Below are 22,823 nucleotides of genomic sequence, written 5' to 3'. Positions count from 1 at the left end.
GGGGCTGGGGTTGGACAACTCCAAGAGCTGGGCAGCCCCCACAGCCTTCCATTCATTGGCAGACCTGCCAGGGAGCTGCCCCGTCCCTTCCCAGGACGTCGCCTGCACGGCAAAGCAGAACACTTTAACTCTGCTCACGGCCCTTCCCGTATTTCTCCTGTCCCCAAGTAAGGGCAGCCCTCTTGAGGGCCTGAGGATTCTGACTCTTCAGAATATAGTCCATGATTCTCAAGCTGCCTTCTGTAGCTTTTCCCTCTTGTCCCCCCGGCAGGGAAGGCAAAGCCCTCCTCAGGCTGTCTCTAATGGGGCAGGGGACAGAACTCCCAAGTGTACTCTGCTGCCCTTCTGCTGGGGACAGAGGGTCCTGCCTCAGCAGGCTCCCCGCCGTGAGCAGAGCCAGGGGCAAAGCAGGAGGCTGTACTGTGATGAGGGTGGAAGAGGAGAGAGGAGAGGAACAAGCGGCCTGCAGGAGGAGGCAGGCAAGGACGGTTCTCTTCCTTCCTGTGCCAGCTCCACACCCATTTAAGCTGGGGGCTGGGGATGCAAGGTGAACCAGCCAGAGCCCTGGCACCAATGAGGGGAGCACAATCCAGTGGGAAAAGACACGAAAACAAAAAAGGACAACGTGGACTAAGAGCCACATCAGAAGACTGTACACAGATGCATGTGTGGGGATTCAGAGGAGGCAACGACGGAAGCCTTGGGGAGACAGGGATGCTTCCCAGAGGGGGAGGGACAAGCCGGGAGGATGAGCAGGGTTTACTGGTTGCTGGGGAGCACAAGCACAGGAGGGTGAAACAGCGGGCTTGGGGAGGACCTCAGCCCAGGGCGAGTGCAGGGCTCAGAGGCGGGCCCGGGGGGCGGCGGGACAGACAGCAAGGGGGAAGCCTCAGGGTGGGCACAGTCAGATTTTACACATGGAGTGGGGCTGCAGCCTGGCAGCACGGAGGAAGATGCAAGGTGAGCAAGACAGCTGGGGGGACACAAAGTAGAGAGCAGACCAGCCCTGAAGGCAGGGAAACCCAGTGGGCACGAGCAGAGCGGTCAGGTCTGAACTAAAGGAAGGGGGGTGGAAGGGGATCCTGGAGAGAATGAGACCTGCCCGCCGGGGATCCGGAAGGAGCGGAGAGTGAGTCTGAGTCTCCAGCCTGCACAGGGCAGAGCCCTCCACCAAGAAAAGAAACATGGGGGTGGGGGTGGGCCACGGCCACTAGGACGCCCCACCCCCTGCCAGCTCCAGCCAGTCCTTCCAAGCAGCCCTGGGGGAGTGGCCTTGCTCCACACCTCAGGGGGCTTCAGCATCCCGATTCAGCACCCCAATCTCACCTGCATCCAAACGTTGTCTGCAGCAAGGTTGTGATTCCCACGCAGAAGAAAATGGTCCCGATGAGCTGGCTGGTGGCCCACTGGTCGTACCCCACACACATTGCATCGGCCAGCAGAAAGGGCACGGCGATAGTGCCACTGAAACAGGTCAGGTAGTGCTGTGGACGACAGCAGGTGGTCGGGGAGACAGCAAAGCTTCCTCATGTTTCTGTCTGATCCTATCCGAACTGAGCCCCCTGTTGTTTTTAAAAAAAGGCCCACGGGAAGAATCTCTGGTGTTCTGGGTACACTTGCCTACCCTGTGCCAAATCCTCTTTCTTCTTCAGCGTTTCTCCTTTCTATCTTACGGTTCACCTGAGTCCAGGACTGCACAGGTGAGGTTTTATTTATGTAACTGACTGGGAATATCTGCTTTGTTCAAATGCTTTTTTAGCATCGATTGTTAAAATCTGAGATCTTTTCTCTCTAATCTGTTGACATGAATTGTGCTGCATGGGACCATTCTTGAAACCCTCATTAGTCATGCTAGATTTGTCTTCTGGGATGTGATTTGCCAGTATTTTATGTGGCATTCTACATCTATATTCTTAGGATAATCAGTCTGCCTTTTTTATTTTTATTTTTCTTAATTCTCTCCGGCCTGTGGATTAAAGTTACACAAACTTCAATGCACAGGGTGTTTCCCATCTTTTTCTAGGGTCTAGCATTGTTTGACTACCATTAGGGAAGGGTTAAGGGTGTGTGGGAGCTGTGGGAACCCTCCAGAAAGTGCCCGTCCCCCACTCCTCCTTTGGGGCCCAGCCCCCACTCTTTCAGCCCCTGGCAGGACATTCCTGGCACTCACTGCTCACATCTCTTCCTCCCAGGTCTCTGTTCAGGTCCCACTTCTATTCTGCACTCCCTACTTTCCTTCCCAAGTTTCCCATCTCTGCTCAATGTTTGCCAAAATGGGTTGCCTACAGCCCGACGCTCCACTCTACAACACTATTAGGTGTTCTAGGCGGGGAACAGAACGTTCCTGCCCAGGACTTGCAGAGCCGCTCACAAGCTTAAGAGCACTGAGGATCGTCAAGAAAGGCATGACACACGCAGGGTTTCCCAATCCTATTTGACCAGGGAATACTGCTTCTAGAGACATCTGTAATATAAACATTTCCAACAGTGAGTTTCCTGAACCTGATTCAGGATACTCAGCCCAAGTTAAAGACCACTTAGCTCCTTCGGCTGTGACTCTTCCTTTACTAGACACCTTTCAGTCCAGGTGACCAAGTACTTTGATGCCTGTGTGGGAAGTGGGGGCAGGGGTGCGGAGAGTGTTGGGAACCGGACCAAAGCATCAGGTGTCTGCAGGGACAGCCCCACCTCTAAGTGACTACATCTGTCTGGGCAATGGGACCAATTTTCTCAGCATCTGAAATACCTCAGGTTGAACATTCCAACTTCAGAAAGGAAGAAAGGAAAGTCAAACCTCAGAAGAGAGTCTGGGCTAAAACAACCAAGGCAGATACAGGCCAGGGGGACAGGGGGACAGGGGCCTTCTCCAAAGTCCCCCCTCTAATCCCTAAGAGGGGAAAGGGTACTGAGAGAGGGGAGAAAAATACCCAAGATGCAGGAGCTCTGCGTCAGCCTGAGTCACCTCCTGCCTGGGCCCCCCTCGTCTGGTGGCTTGCCCACTGTGCTCCCACGGCAATCCGTGGCAGACGAAGCCTCTACCACAGCACCGTCTCCCTTTCCGTACAGAGAACACCGGAACCTCCCATGTACGTCCCGGCCAACAGGGCACTTCTCGGTGTCTCCCATGTTTCATGGCAGAACTGACCATGACTGGACTGCATGACTAGGAATGAAGATCAAAACTTCTCTTCCCTCCCTTCCTGCATTCTCCCCTCTTTCTGTATCTCTACGGTCCTTCCTTCTTTCTGCCACGTCACTCATCTTGCTCATTCCTTGAGCATTTTCCTTCCTTCAGGCCCGGGTCAACCTCTTCCTCCTATTCTTTTCTTCCTTTCACTACCATGAAATGGATGCTAATGAGTCCCAGTCACCATTCTTAAAAGAGTAATTTAAAGTTGTCCATAAATAAAAATCAAAATTCAATTTTTAAAGAATCCAGACAGACAAGTCAAACGTCTGCTGGTGGTTACATCCTATGGGAACCATCTTACCTGTAACCCCAGAAATATGCACAGGTACCAGGGAGGGACATCTTCTATGGTATAAATCATGTCCGATCTCTGGGGGTCTAGACTGCCAGTGCTATCCAAGGTTTCGGCAAGAGAGCTCTGTGAGTGACAGGGAGAAAAGGAATTGTTTAATAAAAGCGAGGACCAATAATGAACTCCACTTGATATACGCCACTGTTACAGAAAAACAACTTTATAAAGTGGTGGCCATTCTCTTGTAAAAATAAGCCTTGGCTGCCTTTGATGCAATGCTCAACACACACAGTGAGACAATATGTCCTCAGAGTTTGGGGGCTCAGTATCCCTTATCATTGACTCATCCCCAAGAGCACCCAGCTTGCTCAGTTTCTCTCCATGCCTGGGGAACCCCTATGTAGAGAGGGATGCTCCCAGGTTGAGCCCACAAAGTGATACCTTGGCATGAGTAGTCCTTGAGTGGTGCCCCAAAGGAAAAAACGTTACAAAATGCTAACCACTTTCAAACAGAGGGCACTAATCTGACCCTTCTTACTCTATCCCATCTCTGCAAGGAGAAAGATCTTTGTACTTTAAAAAAAAAAAAAGTCCTACACCTTCCTATCAAAACACTTCTGCTCAGACACATGGTGAGTGAAAAGAGCAAAATTCAAAAGGACAGATATGAGGATTCCAATTTTGTTTAAAAACAGACTAAAGATATATTTATAGTTTAGGGGACCAGTGGGGTTTTTTTTTTCCTCCCTTCTCTTCCCTCCCCCCACCATTACTACAGACTTTTAAAAATATTAAGTGTTGCATGCTTTTTGAGCCAAATCTTCACAAAGACTGGACACTTTAGGTTATAGTTTAGATATTTTCAGTCAATGTCTGCATTACTTCTCAGCTAAATAGAATACTCAAGGTAACCTCAAGTTCTCCCACGTACCCTCAAAACTGCTCTGGGTTCTAAAACTCTATGAACAATTTCTTAGAATCCAAGGTGGGCAATTTTTTTTTTAAGTCTTTCGTAACTTAAAAAAGTGCCTAACAGGAAACAAAAGTCAAAGATGTTCCACAAAAAAGGGTGATGACCTTCTGACTATATCTAGCCTGACTTGTGCCCTCTTGTCCATGGATATGGTCCACAGAAAGACACTGACTCCCTGTTTGTCAATCGATTTCCCGTGCAGAGGCAGATGGGGATTTGGGGGGGCCAAATACCCTTGAACAAAAGAAGTGGTACAATTCAGCCTCACCTTTCAAAGCCTAAAGGTAAATAAATGCCTGATGTAAGTTGATATTTGAGCTAATCCAAACAAGAACTGAGGGTGACCTTTCAGAGAATTTTGTCTTCCATTCTAAACAACGGATATTGGCAGATTTGCATTCAGAGTTAAAATGGATTGCATAGGCCTTTTAAAAATCTGTTGGTAGGGGTGGTAGAGAAAGCACATGTGTGTGAAAAGTGTGGTATGTGCTAATGTGCAGGAAAGGATTAACTCAGCAGGCCTGGGTTGTCCAAGCCCCCACACATTTCAAAAAATGGCTTGGTCCTTGCCGGGCAATTGGGAGACAACCTGTGAATCCCTGGAATAGCCTGCTCTTTTTTTTTTTTTAAGATTTTTTTTTTTTTAATTTGTTTATTTGAGAGAAATAGGAAGGGGGAGAGAAAGCAAGCAAGCAAGCAGGGAAGAGCGCAGGGGGGAGGGAGAGCATGGAGTGGAGCCCGACTCGGGGCTTGATCACAGGACCCTGAGATCATGACCTGAACGGAAACCAAGAGTCAGATGTTCAGCTGACTGAGCCACCCAGGTGCCCCACGGATATCCTGCTCTTAAGAATGTGTCTAGGTGGGGCGCCTGGGTGGCTCAGTCGTTAGGCATCTGCCTTCCGCTCAGGTCATGATCCCAGGGTCCTGGGATTGAGTCCCGCATCGGGCTCCCTGCTCAGCGGGAGGCCTGCTTCTCCCACTCCCACTCCCCCTGCCTGTGTTCCCTCTTTCGCTTCTCTCTCTCTGTCAAATAAATAATAAAAGCTCTAAAAAAAGAAAAAAAAGTGTGTCTAGGGGCGCCTGGGTAGCTCAGTCAGTTGAGCGTCTGACTCTTGGTTTCGGTTCAGGTCACAATCTCATGGGTTGTGGGATTTGCCCCGCACTGGGCTTCAGGCTTAGCACCGAATCTTCTTGAGATTCTCTCTCCCTCTCCCTCTACCCCCTCCACTCACACATAATCTCTCTCTTAAATGAATCTTCAAAAAAAAGAATAAGCTTTTTTTTTTTTTAAAGATTTTTTATTTATTTATCTGAGAGAGAGAATGGGAGACAGAGAACATGAGAGGGGGAGGATCAGAGGGAGAAGCAGACTCCCCGCTGAGCAGGGAGTCCGATGCGGGACTCGATCCCAGGACTCCAGGATCATGACCTGAGCCGGAGGCAGTTGCTTAACCAACTGAGCCACCCAGGCGCCCCAAAAGAATAAGCTTTTAAAAGTCAGAATAGAACAAGGAAAACATAATATAGGAATTGAAGAAATAAAAAAATTTCCAAGAACTAAAGGATATGTTTGCAAATTAGAAAGACCCACCAACTACTCAATTAATTAATTAAAAACTATTCAGGTATTTTGGAAGGCAGCCATGATACCACCAATGTTGCTCAGACTCGGGTATTCTGAAAACTCAATAAAACAATCAACAGTATTAAGAAAGACTTTAGGGCGCCTGGGTGGCTCAGCTGGTTAAGCGTCTGCCTTCAGCTCAGGTCATGATCCGGGGGTCCTGGGATGGAGTCCCGCATCAGGCTCCCTCCTCAGCAGGGAGCCTGCTTCTCTGCCCCCCATTCCGCTTGTGCTCTCTCTTGCAATCTCTGTCTCTCTCAAATTTTTTTTCAAAAAAAGACCTTAAAACAAATTTAAGAACAAAGGGAAATAAAACATGTTGACAGAATCTGGACAGAATTTTTTTTAAAAGGAATAAGAAGTGGAAGTGGTAAGAGCACAAGAGAAAACAGACATGAATAACAGAGTAAGGGGCACAGGCTGGAAGTGGAAAAAAAAAGAAATCAAACAATGTAAGAGAGGGGCGCCTGGATGGCTCAGTCGTTAGGTGTCTGCCTTCGGCTCAGGTCATGATCTCAGGGCTCTGGGATCGAGCCCCACATCAGGCTCCCTGCTCAGCGGGAGGCCTGCTTCTCCCACTCCTACTCCCCCTGTTTGTGTTCCCTCTCTCACTGTGTCTCTCTCTGTTAAATAAATAAATAAAATCTTAAAAATAAAAAAGATTAGAGAGAAATGATAGCTGAAGAAGGCAGGCAAAGGAGATCCAAAATATGTCTCATTAGAGCCCTCAAATAAGAAAACAGAAAGAATAGACTGAAACAACAACAAAAAAATAGAATTCAAGACAGCTTTCCTAAAGTAAAAGGATTTTTTAATGCTAAATACTCCAGGTGCCAGAAAACACTGACCCAGAATGGTCAACATCAAAACATATTTAAGTAAAGTTACTGAATATCAAAAATAAAGAATCCAAAAAACAGGCAAAAAGATCAAGATGCTGATAAAAAGAAGAAAACAAGACTGGCCTGATTTCTTCACAGCCACAATCAATACCAAAGAATCAAAGAGTAGCAACAATAAGGTAGGACTCAATTATTCTCTTATCTTTGTACTACACAATTTTCCAAACATATACAAAGGTGGAAATACGGAATGCCCACCTCATACCTCTCTCCAGCTTCAAAAATTACCATGCTGTATTCTTGTCTAATCTATTCCAAGGGAACTTCCTTTTTCAAGAACTGCCGGTACCTTAATTTTAAAGAGAATCCACAAGGATTCAAAGTTTAAAAAGGTCTTTAATTTTAAAAATAAATCTCAACATCATGAAAATAAGTTTATCTTCTATTTAACAAACTTGGTGACAGTTGCAACTGCACAGCTGTTGAAACAATGGGCAGCAAAAGACCCCAGTGCCAAGCCAGGTGGGAGGGATATGCAAGTAGGTACACATTATAACTAGTTCACTTGTGACTATTTTCACATTTTGGCAATCTCTGCTTCCTAAAAACCTTGTACTATTTTACATTCCCCTGTCCTCCGTGCAAGGGCCCTGGGAAGTTACATGTTGTAATAACCCCATTTTACAGATGAGGAGGTAGAGACTCTGAAGGGCTGAGTGAGTCGCCCAGGAGTTGGGACAGGCTGTCCACAAAGGCTGCATTTGCCACCATGTTACACGGCCTCCCAGAAGGACAGGGTCGCTCTTTAGAAATTACCAGAAACAACTGACTTTCTGAAACTGTGATTAATAGTGATTTGCCCAATACCACTGCAACCACTTCACATGCTCCTGTAAACACATTTTGCGGGGAATCTGTAAAGCAACAAAATGCTGATATTTGAATGGGAACATCTAAACCATTTACTTGTAGTTACTTCATTCTTGTTCTAAATACCCTCACTATAAACAAAGTTCAATTCCTTCAACATCCCTCATAGAAGAATCCCAGTAGTAACAAGGTCAAGTTCAGAACATACTGGGCATGGGTCCCAATGCTATCTTACAGATTCATGGTTCGTGATTCAAGGCATTATCCTTCAGGTCCTTTCAGGAATAAATCCCTTTGAGCACATTCCAAGATGGGTATCTTGTAGCTAACACCGTATTAACCAGCATTTACCATAAAGAGCTCAAAAGTATTAAGAGACACCAGAAGTCAAGTCTTGTATAAAATAAGTGAATATATGACAACTAATAGCTCACTATAATTAGGAAAACAAACATGAATATGGAGATCACATGGGGTGATCTCTCTGGCCCCCACTCCTCCTGTCTCTCCTGCAAGGTCCCAGTGTTAGTTAATTCACGATGAAGTGTTCAGAGACAGCCTTTCCATGCCCTCGAAGAGGCAAGATCCCAAAGGGCAGCATCCTCTGAAGTTTTCTTTGCACAAATTCAAGACAGCAGGGGACCTAAATTTCATCTTCTTTTTCTCTAAAACAGGAATAGTGGTAGCACCTCTCTAACTGGGTTGTGGTGAGAGCTAAATGTGACCTGTTGCTTGAATCATAGAGCCCAAGGTCTGGACCATTAGCACCGTTCAACACATGGTAGCTGTTCTCCCAAAACCTGTCATTTCATAAAATAAGAAAAGCAGCCAGTGAAACAGGAAGATATCCTATCTCACTAGTATTCAAGGAAATACTAATGTATCAAAGTTTAGACAGTGAAAAAGATTTTCAAACAGGCAAATAAATGTCTAGCATAAATGTGCTAAACATTTTTTTCTGCCCACAGTTCACTAGCACCAGTAGAAGGTACTGTTAGAGATGTTAAAAAGCCCTGAATATTAATGCTTTTTGCTATTCATTTCAAAAGATGACCATCATTTCCTGGATAATGGAGGAGGAAGTCCAAAATCATGACAGCCTATACCCTGGAAACTCAGACTAAGGGCCCAGTACACGAAAATTGGATACAGCCTAACGAGTCTGTGAATTTAGAAGCACTCTGCTACAAGATGTATCACTTGGATGCTGAGACCCAAGCAGGCCAGGTGGTGGCTCCCTGCCCAGATCCTGCTCTGTGGGCTGTGTCTCCGCGGCGACGTAGGCATCAGTCAACATGTCAACAGTGCCTACTTGAATTCCTGCACTCTGAGGAGCACCTTAGAATCCAAGACCACAGGAATTTTAACATCTCAGCATGAATTTAATTAGCCTCCATAAGATTTATAATAGCTTGACGAAATTTATAATAGCTTGACCAAAAAGCAATATTGGTCAAGATAGCCAAAAATGTAAAAAAGAAACTACGCAGACACAAAAATTTGATTATTCCAGAATTTCAATATAATCTCCTTGTTCTTTATCATTTTAGTGATTACACTGTAAACTTATGGTGTTAATACCCAACCTGGGTACTATATTTGTATGTATCAACTTTCTAGTGGTCTGTTTCTAGAATATTAAGTGAACACTATCTAGAATATAAGTGTACACTATCTAAAGTACAATCCAGGGGCACCTGGCTGGCTCAGTCAGTAGAGCATGCACCTCTTGATCTCAGGGTTGTGAGTTCAAGCCCCACAGTAGGTGTAGAGCTTACCTTAAAAAAGTACAATACAGTTCTAGAATATAATGCTTCATTATAGAAACTGATTAAATTAGTAAATTTTCACAGTGAAAATAAAAAATGTGCTTTAAAAGTCTACCAAATTAGGGTGGCCTGGGTGGTTCAGTCTTTTACGCATCTGACTCTTGATTTCAGCTCAGGTCATGATCTCGGGGTCGTGGGATCGAGCCCTGAGTCAGGGCTCACTGGGCGTGGAGCCTGCTTAAGATCCTCTCTCTCCCTCTCCCTCCACCCCGCCCTCCTCTCTCTCTCTAAAAATATAAAAAATAAAAAAATAAGAGTCTACAAAGTAAAACTCAAATGAAATTGAGACGTCTTAGAGCTGCCATGCAATTTGAAAATATCCTATAGTCAAACTTTTCATGTATTAAGCATAGTGACCGACCCAAAGTAAAAAAAGAAATCAAGACATCTGGATCCTCTTTGGGCAGGCCTCTCCTGGCCTCCATGAATAAGGTCACACAGACTGACCTCAAGGAGATGGGATGAGGCAAAAAAAAAAAAAAAAAAAAGATCCTCCCGCCTCAGCATGTGATTTCCATCACTCTGTTCATTGTCATAGTCTACACTGGCTTCTCTTATTCTCTTTTACCGCAACGGAGTCTGTACCAGGCACGATACTAACTTTTTTTAAAAGATTTTATTTATTTATTTGAGAGAGAGAGTCAGAGAGAGAGAGAGCACGAGAGTGGGGTGAGGGGCAGAGGGAGAAGGAGACTCCCTGCTGAGCAGAGAGCCCGATGTGGGACTTGATCCCTGGACTCCAGGATCATGACCTGAGCTGAAGGCAGACGTTTAACCGTTTAACCAACTGAGCCACCCAGGCGCCCCAGGCACGAAACTAATAACCACCTATGTTACTATTTCATTTAATCCTAACAAACTGAACAGACAGATGCTGACATTTTTATTCCCATTTTGGCGATGAGGCACCTGATACCCAGAGAGCTTACGTAACCCTCTTGGGATCTGGGTCACATTAGCATGCAGACCTGAGTCCAGACTCACACTCTGAACCACCTCCCTCAGCATCCTGGATGAGGCCTTTAAAAATAAGGACTGATATGGGTCTCACCTTAACTGCCATCAAGACAATTAACAATTAAGCCACTTCCACTCCTCCTCATCCCTTCTATTTCCATTATGAAGAGAACACACCCACTCGGAAGGGTAGAGACGAGCCCCCAGGAAGGACAGCCACGCCCTGTACCGGGCCTAGGACACAGGGAGGAGGCTGGGGCATGGGGGTACCTTTTCTGCGATGCCATTCTCCGTCGTGTAGATTGCCATGAGCTCTGTGTCTTCATTGTCCTGTTCACCGCTGGACGTGGCACCTCCATTTATCACCACCTGCAGAGAAACACTTCACTTATAGGCTGTGTCACCGCACACCGCTGTCATTCTCCTCAGACGCCTTTTGTAATGCTCATAACAGACACCAGCTGTGTGTTTTTTGCCTACCAAATCAGCCAAGTTTCGAGTTTTCTTTTTTTTTTTTTTTAGTTTCGAGTTTTCTTGAAACTCCGGACAAGGGTGCGCTGCATCAGCGACCGTGTGTTTCTGACGGGGGGAGAGAAACGCCCCGCGGGTCCCACAGGCGGAGGCCGGAAGGAGCACCCACAGAAAGCCCGGGGAGCGGGGCCCGCAACGCCCTCCGAGGCCAAGAGAGGCGTAGCTGCTTCTCTGGGCGACGGGAAGCATCCTGAGCTGCCTTGGTCAAGATCCCTTCCCAAGTCACCGTGTGAGGACGATTCTGAGTGGCGTCCCCCGGAGATGCAACTCGCGCACTGCTGATCCCCTAACGTGCTGACGTGCTGACGTTTCCCACCGTGGTTACTATGCAAACCAGCCTGCCGGCGCAGGCGCAGACAGGCGGTCACGTGTGCCCCTGGACAGGTGTGGGGCTCTTCCTGCTGACAAAATCTAGCTTCTGGGCCCTCAAAGTAAGGACCAGAATTCATCACCACCCGTCATGCCGGCCCTGGTGAGGCACATGGAGTGATCTTAGGTCCTGGAAGCCTGTAGCAAGAATCTTAAAATATTTTTACTCTTGTAGCCAAATGGCTCCATTTCTAGGAATCCATCTTGAAAAATTAATCCTGAAAAATAACTATGCATGAATAGCAGCACAACTATATTTTTAAAATACAGAGAAAAAATGACAAAGTACATAAAGAGTTTAGCATCTGGTATTGTAAAGTATACTAAAGAGAAGTAAAAGATGAGTGACAGAGTAAGAGATGGTCGAGCGCAACGTCTATAGCCCACAAAGGTCGGTATCAGTAGTTGGTAAAGAATACCTGCAAATCAATAAAACAATCCACAGGAAATGGGCAAATGACAGGAGGCTACAACTCACAGGAAAAAATTTAAATATCTAAAACACATGATTAGCTGTCCAACCTCATTTAAAATTACAGAAATAAAAATCTTCATTTTTTAACATAAATTAGGGGGATATTTCAAAAGATGAATCTAGTGTTGACCAGGGTGTGGGGAAAAAGCTACTTTGGTTATCAGAGAGATTACATTCTTGGTGGACTGGCCCTTGTAGAAGGTAATTTAGCACCAGAACAAAACAGGCATTTTTTGGATCCATCAATTGCACTCACAGAAACTTATCCTCCAGAAATATCCATGCAAATGGTATGTGCTTAAAATGCCGAATCTCTGGAAACAACCTAAATGTTCATCCAAAAAAAAAAAAAAAAAAGACATTACAACCAATGGGGAAAAATAAAGATGAACATTGTGAGATATATCCATTTCAAATATAATGCTATTGAAAAGAATTAAAAAAGAAAAAATAAAACTAACGTACTGACAAGGAAAGAACTCCAAAAAATACTGTTTCTTAAAAAAGTCACAAACAGTAAGCCTAGAATTATCCTAATTAGGCTTAAAAAAAAAATCTTAATAACCTCTCTGTCTCAAACACTTGGGAAAGGATGCAGAAAGGCCCCAAACCAAAAACAGGAAGGCTACCCTACGGACAAGGAGTAATGATGGGCATACCTTTCATTTTTTACTCCCAATCCTTCTTTAACATTGAGGTCTTTTATAATCGGCATGTATTTGTGTGTTATTTGTATGCTGCTTTTTTAAAATGAACAATAAAAAAGATGTCCACCAAAATATTAATCGTGGTTGTCTTTAATCAGTGGGGCCATTTTCACCTTTTTCCCTTTATATATTTTGGAATTTCCTATAATGAGGACAACTACTTTTTATAATGGGGAAGAAATTATGAAGACTAAAGATCTAATAAGCAGCATAGCTTAGATTGAGGAGGTCCAAAGACATTTCAATCCCTTCTTTTTTAAACAGTTGAAGAAATCAGGCAGTGAAAAATTAAACTTCTTATACGATTAATAACCCAAGTATGAGGCTACTTTAAAGAATGCCAGAGATCTGCACTAAACTAGTACATAATTTTTACAGGGCAGCGTTTTCTTATGGCACTTCAAATATTTATTTCTAGAACTACCTCTTAAGTCGCGAGATGGGTTTTTACACAAGCTACCTAGGTTTGGGACATCTGTTTGCCCGTAAAACCAGCTGCCAGCAAGATATACCTTCCCAGCCAAGTTCAAGTCCACAACAGGAAACTCTAACTATCAGAGCCACGCTCCAAGTCCTATCATAGCAGTGCTCAGCCCACGGAGATGCCAAGACGTACACACACTCAGGATGAACTCTCTTACAACAACAATGCTCAGTTACTAAGTCATCAAAGAAACCCAGATCTGATTCAAAGTCCTATCCTGGCTAAAAACCCCCTTCATCTGCACTCATGGCCAGATGAACAACTTCCCCGTGGGGACGGGGCTTCCTTCAGGGGGATGAAAAGGTTTTGGAATTAGGCAGCGGTGATGGGGTGCACAATACTGTGAACGTGTGAAATGTCTCTGAATCGTTCACTTTAAAATGGTTAATTTTGTTAACCATTTGTGTGAATTTCACCTCAATGATTTTTTTGAATTCATATACCCGCACCAAACAGGAGATTTGGGCAGGATTTATCAATCTCCATGCCTTTTCAGACTTATTCCACACACACACTCACAATAAGTACCATAAGATGCAAATGCTTCCCAGCCTAGGCAAGGGCTCAATATTCATTCGATGAACTGTCTGAGCACCTGCTGTGCCCAGGCCATGGAGATGCAGTCCTGCCCCCCCACCCCCACCCCCGCCCAAGGAGCGCCACCTGGAGCAGGTGCCGGGCTCAGGAATTCTGACTGGACACAAGGCCCCCAGCAGGGAGCCATGAAGCAGTGGCAAGCACAGGCGGGCCACGACCGGACGTGCCCTGTGGATGGCCGCTCTGCCGGCAATGGGACTGGAAGGGCGAGGTGCGGTAAAGGGCACGGCGACAGGAACAGAGGCAGGCAGACCAGTATGTGGCTGCTGCCAGGCACTAGAGACAGTGGTATGTCAGTTTAAATGGGTTTTAAAACCCATTTTAAGGTTTGAACAGTGCAGTGCTCTGGGAAGGGTAGTGTGGTTCAGGAGAGAGCAAGGATGTGGCCCTAATGCCCCTGGAAACTGCCCGGATGGGAGCAGAGCCTCGCAGCTGCTTGGGGTGGGCACCCGGCAGACACCACCACGGTCCGACGGGCAACACACTAGCCCTGCCCTGAATGCCGGGGCAGGGGGAAAGCGTCCAGGCCACTGTCCAGTTCAATCGCCTGGGCCCTGGGCGGATGTGGGTCCCAGCCCCAAAGAGACTGGTGCAGGGACGGGCAGAGAAACAAATTGGTACAAGAGCAGTGTTTGTAAGCCAATCCAAAAGGTGTTTGATTCCTAGAAACCACATAGGATGCTTACTTCTCCAGGCCAGCATTGGATGTTTATTTAACTATAAAGATGACTGACCTAAATCACCTAACCATGATTTCTAACATATTTCCACAGGTCAAGCCATCCCCGGGGACCTCGGAGCCCACCTTCCATCCCCATCAGCCTCCCGTTCCAGAGCTGCACTGCTGCCCTCCACCTGGGCCACCCTCATCCCCAAGGGGAGAACATGTCCTGTCCCACCACGTCCTGGAAGGCAGGAGGTTCTGGAGCAAGCAGCAGGTGAACCAAGTTTCTACTGAAGGGAGAGGGGGATCTGGCACCGGAAAGAGGCAAAGGCGACAGGAGGTGGGGACGCCCACCAGGGCGCCTGTCTGACCCGTGGCCTCCCCTGTGAGTGTGTGCAGGAAATGACCAAACATGACTGGAAAAATAAAACACTGGTTTGTTTTACTAATGTTTCCTTTGGTTTATTAAATTAGCTATTCTGATGATTTAGGATTTTTTTCAAATGTGAAATTTAAAAAAATCAAATGTTAAAATCCGTTCTTCAGGAAAGGCACAGACTTTTTTTTTTTTTTAAGAGAAAGAGATTTAAAAAAAAACGTTCCTGATACTATCAAAGCTTCACATTTTTGAATCTCTAAATATTATTTCAACTGGGAAATAAAACACGAGTTGGAAAGCTTCTTAAACTTAATAAAACAGGTTTTCTCTTGTGTTATTAATAGCATGGCCGCTAACAACTGGATCTTGGCATCTTTCATCTTAGGAAACTGATCTAGTTTTTATTTAAAAAAAACAAAAAACAAAAAACAAAACCAGCAGATTACTTTTGGGAACAAGATGTCCTTTCTCCCCCCCCCAAAACTATTTGAAACCAGATTTGATGGCTTTAAATTTTTCCGCTAAACCAATATTGTGTAATCACTCCATCAGCTGTGAATCAAGCAGGTTTTCTCTGCCTACATTTGTCCAGCTGATGGCTTGTTCCCAATATGGCTAATATGGTCTCTGTAAACATGTCTTTCTTACTCAAGTGTTTTATTTCTAGTAAACAAAGGGAATAATGCTACCGTACTTGTTTCTAAATAGTAATCCTGAGATGGCCAAATGTACGGGAAGCAGGAGAGACAGGCCGACAGCAGAGGAGTGCCATGCCGAGGGCCAGTGTCACGGCAATGCCCATTTAAACTGACAGCGAACGAGCCTGTGTTACTCACACAGAAGCTGCAGTGAACGGCAGCTGTGGACACCTGCAAGCGGAAGGGTACAGGGACCTGGGAAACCTTGTGCCTCTGACCAGAGGTTCAGAACCCAATCTCTCGCCTATTTGGGGTATGGTATAAAGCACCCACCACTATCATGTGTCCAGTAGCTAAGTGAGCCGTTTTCTACTTACTCACTTTCAAAGTAAAAATGAAGTGCCCCAAATTAACTGTTTTCTATTCTTTTAGTAAGAAGGTAGCACTATTCTTACCCTCCTACACACACACACACACACACACACACACACGTGATTATTTCCTCTAGTATCCATATCTACAATTAAAAAATGTGTTTAAAGAAGGTATTGGGGAGCCTGTGTGACTCAATCAGTTAGGCTTCTGACTCTTGATTTTGGCTGGGGTCATGATCTCAAAGTCATGGGATCAAGCTCCACATCGGGCTCCATGCTGGGCATGGAACCTGCGTGGGATTACCTCTCTCGCCCCCTCTGCCTCTGCCCCCCCACCCCCTGGCTCACGGCCCTTGCACTCTCTCTCTAAAATTTAAAAAAAAAAAAAAAAAAAAAGAATAAAGGTATCAAGATTAATGTTTCTCAGCCTTTAACCCAAACCCCTTTTAAAAGAACATAAAAATCTCCCAACTACTTTCAATATTATTTGAAATTTCAAAAATAACTACCATGAAAAATAAACCAAAGTATTATACAACATACCCTAAACCTCCAGAGCTTGTCGGTCTTAGGTTATGATACTCCAAAAGATATAGTTGATAGAACACTAGCAACCCTGAAGTTGTCTGAGGCAGCAAGTCCCTAACCCTGTTTTCACTGCTTCCTCAAATATGGCAGCCCCCATGACACTCTTCAACGACCAGTGCTGCAGCCTCCTTCACTTGCACTGCCCAGCCAGGCTTCTTAGGGCAGCCTCTTCACTTCCTCAGCCGTCTCCTGAGGCCACCTGGGATACAGCAGCCAAAGTACCCTGGGAGTTCCAGGTACACATGCCCCTCATCCCCCAGCATGACTTGCCCTTCGAGAGGAGCCAGAGGTACCTCACCTCTCCCCAGTTCCAGCCCCTATCCTGAAGCACTGGGTGGGCCGATGTGTCTGTCGGTGGCCCACAAAGAAAACCTCCTGTGCTCCTCCTCCCACACATCCCATGACGATGGTAATGGGGACGGCTGATGTTTTCGGGGCACAGATTCACACCAATACTGGCATTTGTCTCCTTTCAGATCCCCTGCCTGCCCATCTGCTGATCTCTGGTTTAAGGAACACAGTGGAGATGCAGGAGCTAAGTGGAGCATTTATTCACTGCCTACCGTGTACATGATCTGATGTCGATACGCATGATCTCGTTTACTTCTCGAACATCTCAGATACAGACAAGGGGGCTGTGGCTACCAGTACCGACAGGTACAGCCCAGGCTGGAGTGCTGCCGGTTCTCTCTCCACACCCTCAAACTGCTACCTGACCAGTGATGTTCTCTACAACAGTAACTTCTAATACGTCTGTGGCATTTCTGATCGTTGGTACAGCTCAACATAAGTAAAGGGGTTGGGGTGGGGAAGGCAGATATTCACAAAGAATATGAACGGCCAAGGAACACAGGAAAAAAAGTATTCCACCTCATTAAAATTCAAAACTAGTATGCTTTGCAATAAGGTTAACATACATTAGGCTAACATCTACTCTGGCAAACACTGAGAAACAACCCAAGATCCTGATGAAAGTGCAAAAGTCAGATCCACAATTTGCTATTGTGTCACAATTACAAATTATGTTTTCAATGGCATCAATATGCCAGGATAGAATATGAAGCTAAAGGGCTTTTTAAAGCAGTGTGTGTTGTGTGTATGTATCAGAATTTTATAAAAGAACTCCCAAATATTTGTTTCAAATCTCCAGAAAGAAATATACCAAAATAGCATACTGTTTTTCTGCTGATGGGATTCTAAATGATTTGTTTTTCCCCTCATTACATCATTCCATAGTTTCTAAATTTCCCACAGTGAACATATTTCTCTTGTAAAGAACTTATACAAATAGTGAAACAATGACAGAAAAGGAACCTAAATGAACTATAAGAAACATCAAGGAAAAGAACACATTGGTTTTCTTGCTACTCTCGTTTTATCCCAACACCACATTTGTACCATGAAGCCTGGGGAGAAACACGGGTGCTTTAGAAGACGTAAAATTAAAGGAGCTGGGGGAACAAACACCGGGTAATGAGTACCACGCAACTGCCCATAGCCGATCTTCCTCCTCAAGTCCCGTATCAAATCCTAACAGGAAATGAGCTTTTTCTCCATCAAAATTATGGACTTAGATTATGGTAAAGAAATCCATCTGAAATCCCTTACCTCTAACTGTTAAAATTAGGGATCCTGCCTACCTAGCTTACATAAACACAGGTTAGGAGTGAAAAGAGAATTTAGAGGGAGGGTATTTCAGGAGGTGTAAATGCCTACAAGAAAAAGAAATCTTAATTAGTCTAGGAATGCAAAAGACACACGGAAGAATGACAGGGAAAGGAACGTGGCTGGGAGGCAGGGAGATCAAAGACCCAGGCTGACACAGGATCCAAAGAACGCAGCGGCCCCAGGGATGGCGCTGATGCGGGGGGTGGGGGGGAGAGGGCTTGATCGGGTGGGTAAGGGAAGCCTGGGCAACTGCTCTGGTTGCACCCATCACATCTGGTAAGGCTTGGAGCACAAAGCAGGCTCAAATAAGAGCAGAACGGACAAAATGTGCTTTAAGGCGCAGATTCTGTGGATTTGGTCACACACAAAAGTAAGAGACAATCAGCTAAAATGCCCATCAACTTTGTAAACCTCCTCTAGGAAGTAACTGCACCAACTCTGTTATTTTGTCATCATTTATACCAAATTGTCTGTGTTCCAATTACTAGGTGGTAATTTTTTTATTACGAACATCTCTCACGTAAAGCTACCAAAGCTCAGGGGTGCCTGGGTGGCCCTGTTGGTTGAACGTCCAACTCTTGATTTCAGCTCTGCTTGTGGGGTCGTGAGATGGAGCCCAGCGTTGGGCATGGAGGCTGCTTAAGATTCTCTCTCTCCCTCTGAGCACCCCCCCCACAATTCATGAGCACACTCACTCATGAAAGGAGTGAAAGGAAAGAAAGGAAAAAAGAAAAACTACTAAAGCTCTATTTGAATTAAAAGCTGAAATACTAGGGGCGCCTGGGTGGCTCAGTTGGTTAAGCATCTGACTTCCACTCGGGTAGTGATCTCAGGGTCCTGAGATGGAGCCCTACCTGGAACCCTGCATCCATGGGGAGTCTGCTGCTCCCTCTCCCTCGGCCCCTCCCCCCATTCCTGCTTGTGCTCTCTCTCAAAAATAAATAAAATCTTAAAAAAAAAAAAAAGCTGAAATACTATCTGAAACCTCAAAACCAGAGCATAAAAATTAATTTTTAATTGGGCACCTGACTGGCTCAGTTAATGGAGTATACAACTCTTATTCCCAGGGTTGTAAGTTCAAGGCCCACATGGGTGTAGGGATTACTTAAAAATAAAAATCTTTAAAATTAATTTTTTAATTTAAAGGGTCCTTGGCTCGATCCCAGGACCCTGCATGACCTGAGCCAAAGGCAGATGCTTAACCGACTGAGCCACCCAGGTGCCCCTTTAAAATTAATTTTTAAGAACACAAACTCTAGAAAGAAAGAAGGGAAAGAATCTCTCACACCATGCATCAAAATCATTTGCATCCCATCTTTTTCAGTGTTTTTACTTCAAAGCATGCATCAGGATATCCCCTTTCCTAAAAAATATTTTCCAGCTGATAGACTTTAAACAGAAAAGGCTGCTTATCCTGGCTGTTCAATTTTGACCTGTCGAGAGCATCCCCTCCCTTATCATGGCCACGATGCAGTAGATTCAAGCTCTTCTCTTACAGAAAGAGAGGAATTAAACCAACTCTGGCTGGACAGGGCATCTCTTTCTGACTGTTATATCATGACCTCCTTTCTCTTCTGTACAGACTTTCTCACAATCCATCACCTTCTTCTACTCAAGGTTTAAACCTTCCTTCCTTTACCAATAACTTGAAAGACAAGAATAATGTCTTTACCGATGCTGACAGAATCCCCCAAATCAATGGCAAACAAGGAAAGCCCTCCATTTCTCTGGTTTGCTGGATTACAGAAGTGGTCAGACCTGGCATAAATCTACAGCAAGAGAAAAAATTCATTTGTAGTAACTATAGAAAGTGGGAGGGAACTGACCCAACAATATTTTCTGATCCATTTCATAACCTTCCAATTCAAAAATATTCTTTCTCTTTTAAATGCTTTACTATATTTTCCACATTTCCTAATGTGAACAGGTTATGATTTTTACAACCAGAGCAGGGGTCTTCGTGTGTAAGTCTAATCATATGGAAGACTTTTCAAGAAGTTTCTCTGAAAGAGCTAAAATGTTTTCAGCTATTTGATAGGCTTAAGCTTGGTTGTAATCAAGGTCACCATATAATTTACTATCCAAACCAGGGCCCTTGTAGGAGTACAGGGAAACTGGATGGAAGCGTGTGCGGGAAAACAACAGACCCAAACCAGGACTGCCCCAGCAAACCCGACCGTCAAGAGAGCCTGGGCGTGACTTAGGAAACGGTTTTCTGTGCTACAAGACGCCGAGGCAACAGTGTTCAGAGCGGACTTCAGCTGGTCACTCCGCAGTTAACGCAGCAGGACCTGCGCGCTGGCTGACAGAAGGTAAGAGGAGGGAAAAGATTTTCCAGGTGCCAAGGGATCAGAATCTCCCTGATTGGAAATGGACACAAAGCATCACAAAAGAACAGACTTTTCAACTCCTTAACTCCATGTTTTATCAATTCCTCACTTCCCCACACCAACTTAAAAGAAACAAACAAAGCCCCTGGCGATCTGTGTGCTTACTTCGTAGACCCCCATTCCCCCCACATACCCCCAGGTGCCCAGCCCCAGCGCCTCCAACCCAGCACCCAATCTGGTCACTGGTCACATCTACCTCTTTGCTCCTCTCAGAGCTCCCTGTGCCTCACCTACCTGACTTTCCTCCTAGATGCCCCAAGGACCCCAATCCCCAGTTTCTCCACCCCAGCAGGCCTGCCAAACCCTGACCCGAATACCTTCTCATGGCCTCACTACCCCACTAGGGCCCGTGGTGCATCCCTGCAACCACTCTCCCACAAACCATCAACCCACCTCCGCCCGGCAAAGGCCCAGCCCTGGCTAAATCCAACAGCCCATCCTTACTCTCCACCTACAAGGCTCTACAAGGCTTCGTCACTGGCTGTCCACACACAGCTTGGTTGGTTCCCCTCCTGCCTCAGCAACCACTCCTTACCTGTCCCCTTTGCTGGCCCTCCTCCACCTCCACACCCTGCTGGGCCCTCGGACCCCCTTTCACTCCTACCGACATCATCCCCCAGGTGATAACATCCAATTCCCCGGCTCTAAATACCCTCTCCCGCTGCTCACACCCAGTGAGTAGCTCCAACCCACGCTGCTTCCCTAGGCACCACAATCTCAAGCCCTGCTTTCTACCCAGTGTCCCAGGGGCCAACTGCACACTCCTTCACTGCCCCCACCCCCCCACCACGGGCCTGCTCCCCCGTCTGCCTCCCTCTACCTCAGTACTTGGTCAATTCTTCAGAGACTCAGGTGAAATCCCTGAAGCTGTCCTTGCCTGTCCTCTCTTACTTCCATCCTCCTCCAGTCTGGGGGTGCCTGGGTCAGCTCTGCTCCAGGGCCCGACCACTTCTCACCACCTCCACACAACCAGCACCCTGGCTGGGGCCACCGTCAGCTCAGCCGCCCTGTGGCAGGCAACTCCTGACTAGTCTGCTCCCTGGCTCGGCGGCAGCCAGAGATCCTTTTAAAACTAGGCAGAGTGTGTCACTCTGCTCAAAGCCCTCCAACAGCTTTTCCTCAAAGTCAGGAAAAGCCAAAATCCTTACCAGGGCCACGTGGTCTACATCATCTCTGTTGACCCCATCTTGCCCTCTGTCCACCAGTGTCCCTGAGTCGTCCCAGGCACCTCCTGCCTCAGTGCCTTGCTTTGCACCTGCTGCCCACACACGGCCACAGCGGGCTTCCCTCAACTCCCGCCGGCCTTCAAGCAAATGCCATCTCCTCAGAGCAGCCTTTCCCGGCCGGCTGCACGTGCAGCAGCTTGTGTCCCACTTCCCTATTTTATTTCTTCATTCGTATTTATCTAACATCTACACATCTCACTTACCTCTAGCACGCCCTGCCTGTCTTGTCACCAGCGTGGAAGCTCTGTGAGGTCAGAGATTTTTGTCTGTTTAAGTCCCTGCTGTTCCCCAGAGCCTTAAACCTGTAGGAAGCACTCAGTACGTACTTTTAAGGGATAAATCAATTAATGGCCTGCAGGTCCCTAAATTTAGATCCCTGTCTGACTTCACATTCTATTCCTCATTATCCCTCTTCCTTGATTTGTTTTCTTCAAAGAATTTGTCACCAGGTGCCATTTGATGCTTCTGCTTCTTTGTTTCTTGTCCACCTCCTCCCACCATTGGAAGTCAATTCCAAGAGAGCAGGAACCAGGCAGGCAGCCAGCAAACACCTGCTGCCGGCGAGAGCCCCTTTCCTGCCCGCCTTCCTGGCCAGACCATGCACCATTCTCACCTGGACCAGCCGTTCTCACCTGACTGGGCTTCCCAACTCCAGGCCCCTCCCTCTCGTAGCACGCATGGCAGGAATTCTCTACCCCGAAGCTCAAGCAACTTTGCTACAATCATTCGTTGGCTCCCCTGCTGCCCACCTCCATTCTCTGTATTCTGACCGCACTCAGCTTGTGTCCAGAACAAGACACGGCGATGCTGTCCCCCGGCTGTTCTCCCTCCTCTTGCGCTGCTTCATCGAGACATTTTTCAGGACCCTGAGGCCATCTCCCCTGAGAATCTGACAGGCCACGCCCACCCCTATAAACATGGCTGGGAAGGGGTCCCTCAAGGGTGCTGTCACAGCACACCATACTGAATTCAAACCCTGACACTTAGGGTTTGACCGAAGACTTGCCGTCTCTCTCTGACTGGGCCGTGGCAGCCTGTTACCGAGTCTGCGTGGTGCCCACCCGCTGGGGGCACTATGGGTTCCTCCTATTATACGGCTCTGAAGAAAACATGCTAAGGGAAACTGAAACAAATGATGGACTTGTATGAATGA

The 22,823-nt window shown here is 46.3% G+C and overlaps 1 protein-coding gene across 4 annotated transcripts in view; it reads right to left on the bottom strand.

Moving 5' to 3' along the window:
- SLC23A2 (solute carrier family 23 member 2) overlaps positions 1 to 22,823 on the bottom strand; it is a 134,475-nt gene that overhangs the window by 48,017 nt on the left and 63,635 nt on the right. For all 4 annotated transcript variants that reach the window (XM_036093283.2, XM_036093284.2, XM_036093287.2 and 1 more), the window contains 3 exons: positions 10,851 to 10,949; positions 3,492 to 3,608; positions 1,327 to 1,484 (listed from right to left, as the gene is read on the bottom strand). In XM_036093283.2, coding sequence (XP_035949176.1) covers positions 1,327 to 1,484; positions 3,492 to 3,608; positions 10,851 to 10,949 — 374 coding nt within the window. The remainder of the gene's footprint in view (positions 1 to 1,326; positions 1,485 to 3,491; positions 3,609 to 10,850; positions 10,950 to 22,823) is intronic.

The sequence above is a fragment of the Halichoerus grypus genome, chromosome 10, assembly GCF_964656455.1.
Source record: "Halichoerus grypus chromosome 10, mHalGry1.hap1.1, whole genome shotgun sequence".
NCBI classification, from domain to species: domain Eukaryota; kingdom Metazoa; phylum Chordata; class Mammalia; order Carnivora; family Phocidae; genus Halichoerus; species Halichoerus grypus.
The sequence above is the reverse complement of the archived record's forward strand: the minus strand, read 5'-3'. Positions and strand labels throughout refer to the sequence as shown.